Genomic DNA, 16,306 nt, shown 5'->3' with positions numbered 1-16,306 from the left:
TTAATCAGGGCCGGTCCTACTTTTAATGCGATGCATGCGAAAAATACGAGCGCACGCCTTAGGGGGCGCCAACACAAGATTCGGATATTAAATTTTCATTATAGTTTTTTTTCAATATATAATTTCTTTGCATCTTTTCCTAATCTTTCCACAATATTTTTAAAATTCGTAAAAATTTCCCTTTATAACAGCAAATGGGAAAGTAAAGATGAATACATACAATTAGGCCCTCACGATATCGATTAGGAGAAGTTTAAGATGCAATTTTGGATATCTTAAATAATAAAAAATTGAATTAATTTAATCCAACATGAAGTATCAGTGTTATGTTATGGTTATGGTTATGTTATACCTTTCAAAAGACTTCAATTTCAAATAAAGTGTGGGAATTGAGACTCTTCATTTTATTTAAAGCAGTTCTACATTTAACATCGCTCATATTATAAATGTATATGCATTTTGGCGTGAAGAGTAATTTAAAAAAACAATAATAATTATTTTTAGGTAAGCGGTAAATATTAGTATATTATATTAAAAAATTGTCGACATAGTACAGGACAACGTCTGTCGGGTCATCTAGTTATTATATAAAAATGTGTGCATCACGAGTGTTACCATATTACCAAGAAACACTATTCAAAATCGTTACATGATGTATTTATTTTTACTTGAATGCCATATTGTACGATAGCAAATAAGTTTTACTTCATGTCAAAATTTTTTTATAATTTTTTCCCAGGTCCTGCACATCCAGATACAAGCTACTACATCCGATACCGAGGTGCAGTCTACGCCGATTCTGGGCGTTTCGACAGATGTATAGAACTATGGAATTATGCCCTAAACATGCAACAATCAATTCTAGAACCCCTAAGTCCGATGACCCAAAGTTCTTTATTCTCATTCACCGAATTGTTCAGTTTTATGATGGGCGAAGAGGGTAGACCAACCACCAGAGGCCGAGTTGTACCACCGGTGGAGTATGCTGATTTGATAAACGTTTTCAAAAAAGCCGTGAAAGAGGTTGAATTCGGTAGAGACATGTTGGAACGTTTAAAAGATAAAGATTTAACTATGTTGAATAGAATGTTAGTTATTACTTTGCACTTGGCTTGTCTCCTGACCAGGATGTTAGAAACGAACGAAGACAAGGATATAGAACACGATATTTATAAAAATGTGTACGAATTAGTCAAATTGAATGTTAAGGTTAAATTAGGACGTACAGCGTTACATTTATCATGTTGCCGGGATGCAGCTTTAGTAGGCCGGTACCCGGCTTGTCAATTCCCTTCGGCACATTTAGCAAAAGTTTTACTAAAAGTAGGCGCAGATCCAAATGCAACCGATGAACTAGGGAATACTCCTTTGCACTTAGCAGCTTTGGCCAGGCCTTGTCCCCAAGCCTTAGCACAAATTTTGCTTACAAACGGTGCACATTTAGATTTAATAAACATCAACGGCGAAACGTTTCAAAGTTTGCTAGAAGGTCAATTCATCCACGAGCTATGCCAACCTGCCAAATTCACCAAACTAAGTTGCCTTGCTGCTAAGACCATAAAAAATTTCAAAATTCCCTACCGGGGTCAACTACCCAAATGTCTGTACGAGTTTGTAGAAAACCATTAATTATTATATTATAATATTACTATCTTGTGTTACTAATATATAGAAGTTTACTAGGTTTAAGTTCCAGAAGTATAGATTGATGTTTATTTTTATTTTCTTCGCATATTGCAATAATTAAATTAACATATTCTAAATGAAATGGAATAATATATATTTGAAACAGAATTATATGATGAAATTAGTCTTAGCAATAGATGAATTAAATAACCATGATTGTTGAAGACATATGCTCCCCCGAAGAGATGTGGATTCATTTAGCAGTTATGAAATTGTGATAAGGCATGTATGATATTGTATTTTTTATATGCTCTGTAATGTATAAATATATATAGGCCATATTACTTAATAAAGGATTGTCTTCAGAAGAAAACTTAATTTTTTTACAATATCTTATATAAAAATGATGATCCGCTAAAACGCGAAAACGGCTAAACCGATTTGGCCAGTCTTAGTCTTGAAAAGTTCGTGCTAAGCAGTAGGTTGTCGGGAAAGTGAGATATTATTTCAAAATCGCGTAGAAACTTTACATTTTTAATTTGAAATTTTTTGTAGAAGCGTAATTTGAATGAAACAATGGACGGTGGCTAATACGTTAAATGTCAAACGTTTATATAAATATATAGGCCATATTACTTAATAAAGGATTGTCTTCAGAAGAAAACTTGATTTTTTCACAATATCTTATATGCAAAAATGGAGCTCTCGATAAAATGATCCGCTAAAACTCGAAAACGGTTAAACCGATTTAGCCAGTCTTAGTCTTGAAAAATTCGTGCCAATCCAGAGATGGTCGGAAAGGTGAGATAATATTTCCAAATCGCGTAGAAACTTTACATTTTTAATTTGATTTTTTTTGTAGAAGCTTAATTTGAATATAACAATGGACGGTAGCTAATACGTCAAATAGCAAACTTTTTTGATAGATTATGTTCAATTACGTTTAATACGATGTTTTACGTGAATATTATTTAATTATGATTAAATTGTAGCAAGTGTGGTTAAATTTATACGCAAAAACGTTATTAAACGGGCCGCAAGTGTTACTAGAATCTCAAAATATCAACTCTTTTGAAATGTTAATATGAAAATGCACTTTTTGGCATATTTTTCTCAAACACGGTGCTCTGAAAGATCTCATTCGTATAATTATATACTCATTGGTATTTATAGAACATTTTCTAGGTTATATGATTTTTTATTTATGTTATTTTAATTCAGAACCTAAATTTGGTATCGATCAAATGGACATTTTGTCGAATAACATTTTCCCAGTTATAATTTCCCAAAATTTATCGAAGAATAGATAGTAATATATGACGATCTGGAGTTAAAAAGGTCCACTACCGATGTGTCAAAAACCACTAAAGTTAAGCATTGTTTAACAACAATATTTGAAAGTAGAGGGAAAAAATGTATAACCAGCTATAACCTTGATTCTTATGACTTTGCTTCGGGAGATAAACGGTAGTCTTTAAAAATCCATAATAAAAGTATTTTCTTCCGTTGCTAGTTTTTTAGCATTAGTTAAAAATGTAATTATTTTGAAAGATACCTTTAAAATTAAAATAAGACATTAAAATTGAATGCTACTTGAAACTTTGCAAAAAGTAGGTCAAAGAAGAAATATTTAATTCATTTTCTATCTCTCCTCGCAAAAATTTGAAAATTTTGTATAAGCTCAGTAGTATTATTTACAATTATACACAAAATCCAAAATCCAAAAAGAATCTGAAAAACTTGAAACGTAATCAATAAGTCGAAAGAACAAAAAAGACTTGGATTGGAGTATGCCATGTTTTCTATAGAAAGTGTATAAAACTTCCAGTTTGATTGTATTGACAAAATATAGACAAACTAATGTTTTTTTTGCTTTTATAATACCTCATTGTATATAGCATTCAAATAACACATCCTTATACACAAAGTATTAATATTTTTGATTCTCTTGAAATTGTTTAAAATGTACCTTAGTTAGCAAAACACCGTTTGCCGGAACAGCTAGTATATATATGTATATATATATATATATATATATATATATATATATGATAAGAAAATTATAATATTAATATTAGGAGCTAAAACTTTTAGAAAATTTTGTTTTATTACTTTGGAAGCATTTGAGCCCTTAGGAGCAATGAAATTCAAAAATGTCCATATTAAGGACCACCCTAATATTTATATATAAATATATAAATAAATACATATATATATATATATATATATATATATATATATATATATATAGGGCCTGTACTACCTTGAATGCAATGGATGCAAAAAATGCGGGCGCACGCCTCAGGGGGCGCCAAAACGAGATTTGGATATAAAATTTATAATATAGTTTTTTCAATATCATTCAAGAAAAATATACTTTCCTTGCATCTTTTCCTAATCTATGGACAATATATTTGAAATACGTTAAAAATTTCACTTTAAAACAGCAAATGGGAAAGTGAAGATGAATACATACAATTTGTCCCTTACGATTTCTATTACGGTAAGCTTAAGATGCAATTTTGGATATTTTAAATAATGAAACATTAAATTAAAATAATTCAACATGAGACTACCAGTGCTGTTGTTGTGTTTAATAACGAAAGGCTAGAATTTTTTTACTCTCTGATTTGCTCAATTGAATAAATTGCATAAAATCCTCAAAATAAATAAATAAAATCTTTCAAAATCCAAATACTAATATGACGCATACGTTAGAAATAATTGAAATATTAAGAATATTCTTGCAAGTAATAAATAACACATTGAAATTTTTGGATATGTTGCAAAGTTTGGATTGAAAATAAAAATTTAAAAAGAGTTCGGTAGTTCGACAACGATAGAAGACACAAAAATTTGATTATGAGCACCCGCGAATTGCCTCGATCTTCTGAATAATTTTAAAATCATTACATTTTGGGCATTTAGTTTATATATATATATATATATATATATTATATATATATATCTAATTTTTTGTGTACTAAACACAGAATTAATAAAAAGTATTTAAAAAATTAATGTAAATTTTTGTATAGTTTTAATGATGAACTGTTAAAACAGTCAAAATAATAGGAGGCGGTGGCGCTAGAAAAATAATGACATGCGGGCGCTGAGGACCCAGCACCGGCTCTGTATATATATAAATAAATATATATATATATATATATATATATATATATATATATCCTGAAACTCCACAAATACAACACCAAAGCAATTCAAAAAAAATATATATTTCTAATAACCAAAACCTATTACAAGTATAAAATACAAATTTACATCATATATTTATTCCAATCCAGGAACCCTGTACAAAAATCTGCCATCATCATCATAAAAACAGTCGTTGACTTTGTAAGTTTGGCCACGTTGCCAAAACTTTTTAGGAATCTGTATCTTCTCAGGCATCGGCACAACTTTTTTATCGGTCTCAAAACTGCGTTCTTGGTAATTTTTACCAAAAATAGGCACCGGTATGTCCTGGGCAAAAATTTTCTTGGCAGGAGGAGGAAAATTTTGTTGGTCGGGAAGATTTAGTTCTTTTTTGAATTCGCTGAAGGATTGCGGTTTTTTAGACGTCGGAGTACCCGTGTTCATAACATAGGTTTCTTGTAAGGGTTTGTCGAGTTGAGGGAAATTAATAATATCGTCTTTTGTAGAGGGTAGTTTGAGTTGTTCCTTGGTTTTGGTTTTGGAGTTCTCGTAACTTTGGATAATGGAGGAAAATTCTGTGCTTTGGGTTGTGAATTGTGGTTTGTCGAACGTCATGCTTTGTTGCGGTAAGTACTTGGTTTCGTCTAGAATTATTTTATCCCTAGACGAAAATTTTAACAAGTGCTCCTTATACTCAGCATCAACGTCCAGTTCACCCTTCTTCAGCATTTTCCAGTTAGCTTCAACATTTTTATCATGATTTAGTATCCTTTTCGGATCCTGAATTTTCCAGCTGGCTTTTACAATTTTCTGCACTACCTCACAACTGGCAGGAAAAATTTCAGCAAGACGTTCCACAGGATACTCTACAGGATCCGTTTTATGCAAATGCCTAATTTGTTCCTTCTCCGACCAAGTAAGAAAATTCGGCAATTGTTGTTCAAAATATTTTCTCCTCACGATCCAGTTGCGTTCCTTTTGCCTGTACTTTGCCATGTCTTTTTTGAATTCATTATAAGTTGGTGCAAGGTTTTGGAAATCGGATTCGTGTTCGTCGAAATCCAAGGATGGGTCATCCAAATCCAAATTTGCCTGGTCTTCTAGTAAAGATAGGCGTTCTGCTATTCCTGGATTTGATTTTGGACGTACTTTGCGCACGTAATGTCTTTGGTGGACTGTGAAGGCGGCATTTGGGAGTTTTTCGGAATTTAAGAGAAGTCTGGTTAAAAGTCTTAGGGAAAAAGTCATACCTGAAGAAATATACATGTTTATGTATATGTTGTTAAAATTAAGCTAAAGTAATAGCTAAGTTAATAAAGACCCAGCACCAATTTTATTCCTCTATTTTTAAATTTCTGTTTTTTAACAATATTCAAAATTAAAAACATTTCAGAAGGCATAACTGATTTTTTTATAGTTTAAAAATAATTGAAAAGGATTTAAGTGTTTTATATGAGAAAACAAGTTTTGGAGTGGTTTTCTTTAGAAAAAATTGTTTGTGTATTGATTTTCGTGTTAAGGGGCACAACTAGTGTGAAATTTCGAAAAAACTGACTTTTGTTTTTTTTTCATATTTCGGTAGATTACACCTTTAAAAAATGATCCGATCACTATCAAATTTTTTTTACATGTTCTATATATAGTTCTCCGTAAAATGAACTATCGATTTTTTGATCGGATCAAAAATCGAATTTTGGCAGTCGAAAAACGACCAAAATTTTGGCTAAAATCCGACTTTTTTTTTTAAAACGCTGTCATTTTGTCAATTTTTGATTTATTTATTTAAGGGTCTTTTTTTTGTCGCGCCGTTGGAGAGCGACGATAACTTAAAACATATTTAATTTTTTTCTTCAAAAATTTTACTATGTATTCTTAAAACATGTATAAATATATTCCTAGTATTTTGAAATGGTTGATAAAGTAGTTGTTTTAATATAAATTCCCAAAAATCACCTTTTTTTAGGCGGTTACACTAGTTGTGCCCCTTAAGGATAGTTCTTATAAATCAGTTGTAGCATAAAAAATATATAAGAGTTATGTAGTGTGTTATTTTTTTTAATCCAATGAGTTTCATAAGTTCCATTTCCACCAAAATAAAAATTAAACGTATTCCTCTAGAATTATATCAAATATAAATATTTTGATAAATTTTATTAGTTTGGTTGCTTTAGGACGCCTATTTTAAATGAAAATCACAAAAATTTGCAAATTTTTACCTAAACCATCTTTCTCCATGATATCATGAATAATTATGTAAACCATTACATGACTTTTTTGCAAAAACAATAACAAGTAAAATAATAAAGTCTGTTAAGAATTTTAAAAATGTAGTTCATATTGTCTTTCAAGAACCAATAAAAATAAATGAAAGCCACAAGCAAATTTATGGCTATCGATGCAAATTTAAATTTAAAAATATTAAATTTTCAACTCGTAAAATTTTATATGAATTTTGCTGCAAATATTTATATAAGAAATTCAAAGCTATTAAATTAATATAACATACCTTTTATTTTGAAATCTGATTTTCAACACAACAGTATTTAGTAATTTGAAATTGATTTATACATGTCGACAACAACAATAAGACTTAGTGCTTGAAACTTGTTTTGCACTAAGGCTTTGTGAACAATCTTGAATCTGGAATTGAAAAAAAATAAATAAATATTAATAAATAAGCTTCCATAATAATGAATATTATTTTAGGCTCTTGTTGAGCTATATGTATATATGATAATGTTCTCTTAATGTCCAGTCGAGGCTGCAAAATATTTACTTTTATATGCCCATAAAAATAGTAATCATTACGAGAATAATAATAAGCAACCATACCAATATTAACAATGCTTTATAATATTTATAATTATAATGGGATATCATATAGTCAGGCCACATATATAAATTACAAGAACTTGTTATCGAAATTGAATTAAAAAGATTCTGAATATAATAAAAGATAAGTTTTTTTCAAAAATTTACATAAGAAAGCTTACAGTTTTGTATTACACAAATAATGAGTGCAGGAATGTTTTATTTGTTATTTGTTTACAGCAAAATTTAGTACTGTATGTTAGATTAGGTCAGAGTAATTCGAAGACTTGTTTAGAAGAATAGTTTAAAATTTTGAACTTAAATTACCTTATGTGATTACTTAAGTAATAATTAAACAATAATGATTATAGGAGAGTATATGATGATCAGGCTACATAGATAAATAATAAGGATTAAGCAAGAAACTAGTTATCAAGCTTGAAATGAAGAATAGATTCTACGATATCTAAAAAAACATTTAAATACTAAATTAAAATAAATGAATAACAAATTTAAATAAAAAGGCAATGAAATGTTATGATATACAAGTAGATATTAACTGGAAAAATGTACTACTTGCTATTTAACTTAATTATAGCTTATAATTAAGTACTTTGTCAGTAAGGTTAGGTTAAAGTAGTTGAAAAGTTTTTTTTATAGCAAATCGTTCAAAATTTTTAACTAAACTTGCCATATGTGTTTAACTCCAGTAATAATAAAACAATAATGATTATAGAAAATCATATGATCAGACTACATGGATAAAGGATTAGGATTAGGCAAGAAATTTGTTATCGAGCTTGAAATGAAGAAAAGATACAATGATGTCTTAAAATACAAGTTTAATAAAAAGTTTACATAGGAAAACATGTAATTTCGTGTTATAAAAGTTCTACATTTTAATTGGAAGAATGTATTACTTGCTATTTAACTTAATTATGGCAAAATTAAGTATTTTGTCAGTTAGGTTAGGTCAGAGTAATTCGATGATTATTTTTTTTAAACAAACTGTTTAAAATTTATTACTAAAATTGTCATATGTGTTTATCAGAGTAATAATTAATAAAATGATATTAAGAGATTATACAGTCAGTCTACATAAATAAGGAATAAATATTAGGCTTATCGAAATCAAATCGAGAAAATTATTTGATATCAACTGATTTGATATCAAAGTTTGAAATTTCAAAAAAAAGAATGAAAAGCATGAAACTATTCATTGTCTAACTTTCAAATATCAAATGAAAGTATTATAATGTTTGTTACTGCTTGTTTAATTTTATTACAGCAAAATTAAACATTTTGTCAGTTAGGTTAGGTCAGAGCAATTCGATGAGTTTTTAACAATTTGTTTAAAATTTTGAACTAAATTTATCATATGTGATTACTGGAGTAAAAATGAAGAGATTATACAGTCAGTCTATATAAATGAAGGATAAGTATTAGACAAGAAATTAGTTAGTAATCGTGGAAGAGAGTACTGCAGCCGGTGGGTTAGGTTAAGTCAAACCAATTCAAACATTTTTCTGGCAAATTGTTTGAAATTTTAAGCTAAATTTGTCATAAGAACTGTGATGATTAGTATATTATTAAACAGTCATTCTGATAATCTGGCATATATAACGAACTTGTTTTGTGCCTAAAATTGCAAAGTAAAGAATTAATCATGGAAGATAGTAGTTGGTAAGTTAGTTTAGGTTAAATAAATTCAAACATTTTTCTGGCAAATAGTTTGAAATTTTAAACTAAACTTGCCATATATCATTTATCTATTACTAATCTGAAATTCTGGCAATCTAGCATTTATGGCAAACCAGTTTTTGTGCCTGAAATTACAAAGAAAAGAATTAATTGTGGTGGTAACAGGCTACATAGATAAAGGACAAATTTTGGTCAAGAAATTACTTATCGATTAATTAATCTGTCTCAAACAAATTTTGCAAAGACACAAGACAAATTTTATAAGGACTTTAAATGAGGTGGTATAAAATCTCAGGTCTAAAGATATCTCTAAAGAATGATATTACTCAGTTCAATTTAATTACATCAAACTCAAGTTCTTTAATTGGTAAGTTAGGTTAGGTTAAAACAATTCGAAGACTTTTAAACATTCGAAGAATTTAAACATATTGTTCAAATTCATCAGAAAATTTAAATCAAGTAGCATGTAATTTTGTGTTGTACACGTTACAAATATTCAATAAAAGAATAATATCATTTCCTATTTGTTTAAAATCAATTGTAGCAAAATGCAGTACCCATAGGTTAAGTTAGGTCAAACAAATTCAAACATTTTTCAACAAATTGTTTAAAATTTTAAACTAAACTTGCAATATGTCATTTGCCTATTATGGCAAACCAGTTTTTGTGCCTAAAATTGCAAAGAAAAGAATTAATTGAGACTTACTTGATAAATTAGGTTAGGTAGCACAAATTTAAAGATTTTTTTCACAAATATTTTAAAATTTTAAACTGAACTTGCCAAATATTATTGGTGTACTAATAAGCAGCCATTTTGGCAAACTGGCAAATATGGCGAAACGGTTCTTGTTTAAAAATTGTGCAAAAATCTTTTGTTGTGATTATAGGTTATGTTAAAATATTGCAAGTAAAATATAAGCAATAAATAAATTATGTGAGTTAAATTATGTAATAAATAAACTAGCTAATACGCATATACATTAAATATATGTGACTTTAGTGTAGTGTTACAGAAATTTGTTTAGTTCTCTTGAGCCAAAGTTTGTGTATCAAAAAAATTGTTTTATACATAATGATACGTGTACATAACATTTAATATACATTTTATACTCACCAATTATCCAAATAACTATTATTTTAATCACAACATTAATTATTAATGCCAATAATTACTTTTAAAATTATTCTGTATTATATTTGACAGTTGCGAAGTTTGTGCGGTTTGAGTTAATGTTGAAAGTGTGGCTGTTTGCTGAAAGATGGCGGCAGGGTCGTTAAGGTAAGCGCGAAATTTGAATTTTGAAATGTTTATGAACATATTTTTATTTATATATATGTAGTTTATTTTATTGTTGTTTTGATGAATATATGTTTGATTGAGTAGGAATAGTATAAATACATATAATTTATTACATAATTGGTATAAGTTGTATGTATTTAGAGATTTTTTTACAGTTTTTGTTGTTTTTTAATGAATAGTATAAATATTTTTATCCTTTTTGTTGAATATTTTTTAAAAACTTATCATATATCTTGTTTGCAGCAAATAAGGGCCAATAGTTTGATAATGTTTCAAAAAACATACAATTTATAACATAATTGGTGTAAGTTGTATGTATTTAAGGTCTTAATTACAGTTTTTCTTGTTTTTTTTTTTAATGAATAGTTTAAATATTTTTATCCTTTATGTTATATATTTTATTTTTAAAAACTTATACTTTCTGTTTGCAAAAAATAGAGTAAATAGTTTAATAATATTTAAAAAAAGCATAATAATAAGGGACTTATGATGATGTAATCATTATTATCAACTTTTTGATAAATATTTAAATATAATTAGCCAGAAATTATTATTATATTTCTGAGATCGTTATTTAATATTTTATGTTTTAATATTTATAATTCATGGTGTTTTGTTATAAATAATTTTATACAAATTGGTTTTAATTTAAATACCAATTTTCTCACAATTATGGACTTAATATATTTTTCGTTAACTAATACTTAAATTAAAATAACTTTAATTAATTTGGGTTATTAGTATCAGTACATTAATTCTTTAATTTACTAATTTTCTAATATTTTTATGTATTATATACTCGATTAATAATCAATTTCCAAATTACAAAACAAACAAATTAATGTTTTATTCCTGTTTGCTAATTTTACAAATTTTTGTCGTCATCAGTTATTCTGAATCGTTTGTCACCAACATTAGAAAAGGTTAATTGTTTGTGGCAAAACTTGATGTTTTATTTTATTTTTATTTCGAAAATTTGAGAGCCGTTTGATGAAACTTGATAAAAACTCGGTTGGATTATTTTTGGAAGACGATCTGCTGAGTCGTTTTTTTATTGTTATCAGAAAGATTCAAATATTTTCTTCCACGCTCTAGTCAAAAATCTTGGCTTGATTTTAAAAATTTTATTAGTTAGAAAGCTAATTAGTTTTGGACAAAGATCAGCCAGGCCGTTTCTTTGAAATTAACAAACTAAAGTATTATAGCACTACAAAAGAGGTTCCTTATTAAAAACTAACTAAAATTTAAATTAATCGACCGCGCTTTTAGCAAATTTAGAAAACTTCGTATAGTTATTTGGCATATTCAAAAATAAAAATTTTGGTTCAAATTTGAATAATTTGCTATAGTTTTTCACATTATTATGCTCTACAGCAACTCGGTATACTTATAAATAACTCATAAATTAATATATTGATTTCTTATTGATTAAGTCGATTTTGCACTCATGTCGGGAAGTTCATGCAACTTGCATTAACGCAAAATGCCACTTACAACTAGTTACTTCTGGAATAGTTGGTAAAACTGAGACATTATGATTGCGTTACTTATTATTTACAAAAGCTCAAAGAATTTAAATTTAAATTTTTCAATTATTTTTACATAGGCACTTGCACTTGCACAACCCTGATCCATGCCACCAAAATGCACCTTTTGTTATATTGGGTTTGTTGCCAAATATGATAATACCTAAATAGGGTCAATAGTTGATGAAAAATACTGTAATTTTAGTCTTTGGGAGGCACTCAAAGTGTTAACATCGGTTTTAGTCGTGGTTCGTCTTAATTTCGAAGAGTGCCCTTTGTCCGCGTCGAAGGTATATTTTGAGTTTAGTTTAGTGTGATTTTACCAAAAAAATTAGTAATTAAATGGTAAGTTATAGATTGTAGGTATATATATATATATATATATATATATATATAAATTATTCAGTTTAGGATATTAAGCAAATTTCATAATTTGCAATCAAAATTGCTTCAGACTTGTACACACTTTGAACTTGTAACCAAAAAAGCGAAGAAAGTATTTTTTCTGTATTAATAATTAGCAATCAAAATACACAAATTCTATTTTGTGACGTCCGTAAAAAAATAAATTCGAAAAATTAGATAAATGTGATACATAAGTTGTAACAATTTTTAAATAAAAATTGCATATAAACTCTCTAGCCAATTTCTGAAACCATTATACCAAAAACCATCATAGAAATTCAAAAACCAAATCGCCACTTAATTAACACGTCAGTCATATGTGTCTGACGTTAAGAAGTTCTACATGATATATATATATATATATATATATATATATATACAGGGCCGGATTTAGAAATTTGGCGCCCCGGGGCACTGACAAAAATGCCGCCCCATCCCTGAAATTTTACGAACTTTCGAACTTTTTTTTAAAGCAATCGCGCTGCTTCAGCTGCGAGGGATAAAATATAGAAGCGCGTAAGCGCCGCGTCGCAGTCTAACGGATAAACAATGTTACAGAACTTATATAATGTAAACAAAATGTATACTTATTATTATAATATCTTTAAAATATCTGATAATTTAATGTGCATATGTCTTATGATCACTTTTGTCCGCCAAATGTTTCTTTTTCAAATTTTTTTATTGAACCATCGAAACCGCTAAACCTGCCCCCCATAAATTTAAGCAGTTATTTATTGTGTAATTTTTTTTTAATGTTATTGGTCGCTTTTTTCTCAAAAACTCAATTATTATTTTTGGCATTTTGGCCCGTATCTTCAAAACAGTTGTACCTGCCTTGACCAATAACTAATCGCACGTCTCCTTATCAATAGGAATTGAATCATAAATCGGTTGATCTGTGTTCTCGAAATCGACTTGAATAATTAAAAAATATTAGATTTGTATTGATGGGGAGACGTGCCGATTAGCTTTTGGTACAGGCAATTACGAAAAATGGTAATTGAGTTTCGATATTTCTTCTCTGAAACAGCTACGTAGCGCGATTGCTTAGTAAAAAGTTCTTAATTTTCGAAAAATTTCAAAATACAAAAAATGTGTTTTAGAAGTCTTTTTTTCATTTTTCAATAAAATTTAAAACTCTTTATAAAATGTAATTTTCAGTAAGGGATGTTTCAGTAATTTGTCTTAAGAAAAAATGCCATGAGTCACTAGTTTAAATATTTTTTTTCGACGATATTTGCTTGGAAGTGCATAAATACGTCATTTTAAGAGGTCTCGAGAACTGAAGAACAAATTTTTCTTAAACTTTCACCTTGTTTACGAATCTTTATATTAGCCTAATTCCCAAATTTGATAACTTAATAATCAATTTGATAATTTACGTTCGGAGAGGGAGGCTAGGCAAAATAATAAATTTTAGTTAACATTTATTTCAACCCAAATTTTGCATTGCAATCGTTTTATGTTTTGTTAATTATATTTCTTGAAATAAAAAATGTTGTTAAAAAAGTTGATTATATTGTATAGAATTTTTTTCTCACTATCCAAATTTTGCCGCCCCCCAAAATTTGCCGCCCTGGGCAGTAGCCCCGATTGCCCCTACTGTAAATCCAGCACTGTATATATATATATATCTGATATAGGTAATTCGATAAAAGGAGAAAAAAATTTCAATAAGGTTTCTTGATACATTTCTAACTAAAGTATCTAATAAAGTTACCATGTCCCATGAGATTTTTTTTGATATTATAGTGACAAATAATGTAAGTAATGACATTAAAATTATACATTTTTAATTAAAATGTAATAAAATTGGATATGAATTTTAAAAAAAATATTAGGAAAGATTTATGCAACGCAAAATTAACAAGAAAGTTGTACAGTATAGTGAAATTATATAAGTGCGTTTTGCTTGCTATTACAACTAATTTTATTCAAAATTTTGATATCCAGGTGTATATAACAAGTTTTACTAGATTTTTGTAAATTTTATCTAGTTTGCAATAATGTAAACAAATAATAATGTCTGATATGAAAATTATAAGTTATTTGAACAAAAGCAAATAAATGTTTGCGAATTGCAAATTATCTAAATACTAAAGTCTGCATTTCGACTACAAATTATTCAAAATTTTAATATACAAGTGTATATTAAAAGTATAAGTTTTACTATATTTTAGTAAATTTTATCTAGTTTTTACCAATGTATATAAAACGGAATAGCCTGAAAAAAATTTCCAAGGTATTCAAAGAAATATAAAAAAAATGTTCCAAATCCATGCTAAATTTATTACCAGAAAAATGTTCCAATAAGTTTTATTCAAAGTTTTGTTACGTAAGTGTATATAACAGGTTTTACCACATTTCAATAAATTTTATCTATTATTTATTGATGTAAACAAATAATAATGTGTCAAATGAAAATTTCAAGTTATTTGAAAAAAAAAAGCAAAAAAAATGTTCTAATGATTACATATTGCTAATTATCAAAATACTAACGAGAAAGAACTATGTCCGTTGATGATTTCCAATTAAAATTTCTAGATTTTGGCAATTATATAACAAAAATTAAATCACTGTCATGCGTTTTATACAAAACATATATTGATAAATTTGTATTTTTTTTCATAATTTGTTCAACAAAAACGTCAGCGATTATTATAAATTTATTAAAAATTATAGTTTTCTCAATGAAGTTCAATTTTATTTAACGATTTGATAAATTTGTCAATTTTAAACTTACCTAAACATTTACAAATCGGTTTCTGCAAAAGCAAGTAAAAACTGTCGCAAAAATCCACACCACACATTTGAAAGAATTGTAAAATGTTCGAATTCGTGCCAACATCTTGAATTTATATAATAATAAATTAAAAATTTTAATTGTAAATACAAAAATTTTGGAAGTTTGACTTTAATAATTTTTTTGTTTTTGGTGGAAAATAAATTTTTTTGTTTTAGGTAGTAAATAATGGATTGACTTTTTTTTTATTATTAAATTTTATTCTGTAATCTGTATATATTATTAAGCAAAAACCACATAGATTTTATATTATGTAATATGAGGTCTATGAGAGACAAGTATACGGTAAATGGTTTGATTTGATCTTACAATTTTTCTAGTTATATATAAACATTATTTTTTTAACTTATTAATTTACTTTAACACGTTAATCGCCGAAATTTCGATAAAATTTACTAAAATCATCACAATTTTCACATTTGAAAAATTAGTTAAAAAATTATCAAGCAAACATAAGTATAAAGGAAAAATATTTTTTTGCCAAAACACTATTTTTTTTATTATAATATATATTAATCTGTATTAACTTTTTTCTCCTTCTACCAAATTCTTATTAATTTTATTTAACACGTTAATCACCAAGATATCAGAAAAATTTTCATATTCAAAAATTTAGTTAAAAATGTATCAAAAAATTTTACGTAACAAAGAAAAATATTTTTTTGTCATAATAATATTTATTATTTCACATATAATTAACATGGTCCTATATTAAAACATCTTTTTTCCTTCTACCAAATCACATATGTCTTATGAAGAACTTTTGTTATAGACAGAAACACATGACTGACATGGCGTTTAACGTGTCAATATCAGAATTATATTTCTAAATTCGATTTACGTCTTATGTAGAACTTCTTAGCGTCAGTCACATATGACAGACATGGCAGATAACGTGGTGATAACTTATGTAGAACTTCTTAGCGTCAGTCACATATGACTGACATGGCACTTAATATGTTAATATCAGAATTA

At 27.6% G+C, this 16,306-nt stretch overlaps 2 protein-coding genes across 4 annotated transcripts in view; one reads left to right on the top strand and one right to left on the bottom strand.

The window, feature by feature from the left end:
• The window catches only part of LOC113366737 (protein fem-1 homolog CG6966), a 77,456-nt gene extending 75,467 nt beyond the window's left edge, over positions 1 to 1,989 (top strand). For both annotated transcript variants that reach the window (XM_026608395.1, XM_026608394.1), the window contains exon 7: positions 740 to 1,989. In XM_026608395.1, the coding sequence (XP_026464180.1) occupies positions 740 to 1,629 (890 nt within the window). In that variant the 3' untranslated portion in view covers positions 1,630 to 1,989. The remainder of the gene's footprint in view (positions 1 to 739) is intronic.
• Positions 1,990 to 4,917: 2,928 nt separating this feature from the next.
• Positions 4,918 to 10,468, bottom strand: LOC113366472. 2 transcript variants are annotated; one of them, XM_026608079.1, is made up of 3 exons: positions 10,409 to 10,468; positions 7,289 to 7,422; positions 4,918 to 6,032 (listed from the first exon to the last, which is right to left on the bottom strand). In XM_026608079.1, the coding sequence occupies exon 3, from the start codon at positions 6,028 to 6,030 to the stop codon at positions 4,918 to 4,920; it is 1,113 nt and encodes a 370-aa protein (XP_026463864.1). In that variant the 5' UTR covers positions 6,031 to 6,032; positions 7,289 to 7,422; positions 10,409 to 10,468. The 2 variants fall into 2 exon arrangements, with proteins under 2 accessions (XP_026463864.1, XP_026463863.1); XM_026608078.1 differs by lacking the exon at positions 10,409 to 10,468 and adding an exon at positions 10,001 to 10,105.
• Between the last annotated feature and the right edge of the window lie 5,838 nt (positions 10,469 to 16,306).

The sequence above is a fragment of the Ctenocephalides felis genome, unplaced genomic scaffold (assembly GCF_003426905.1).
Source record: "Ctenocephalides felis isolate EL2017-DRISC unplaced genomic scaffold, ASM342690v1 CF-g0.4_SCAFFOLD_01170, whole genome shotgun sequence".
Taxonomy (NCBI): domain Eukaryota; kingdom Metazoa; phylum Arthropoda; class Insecta; order Siphonaptera; family Pulicidae; genus Ctenocephalides; species Ctenocephalides felis.
This window is presented reverse-complemented; position numbering and strand designations above follow the sequence as displayed.

Bases quoted from the DNA above. Each gene is read 5' to 3' on its own strand.
- LOC113366472 (XM_026608079.1), bottom strand. From the start codon at position 6,030: ATGACTTTTTCCCTAAGACTTTTAACCAGACTTCTCTTAAATTCCGAA.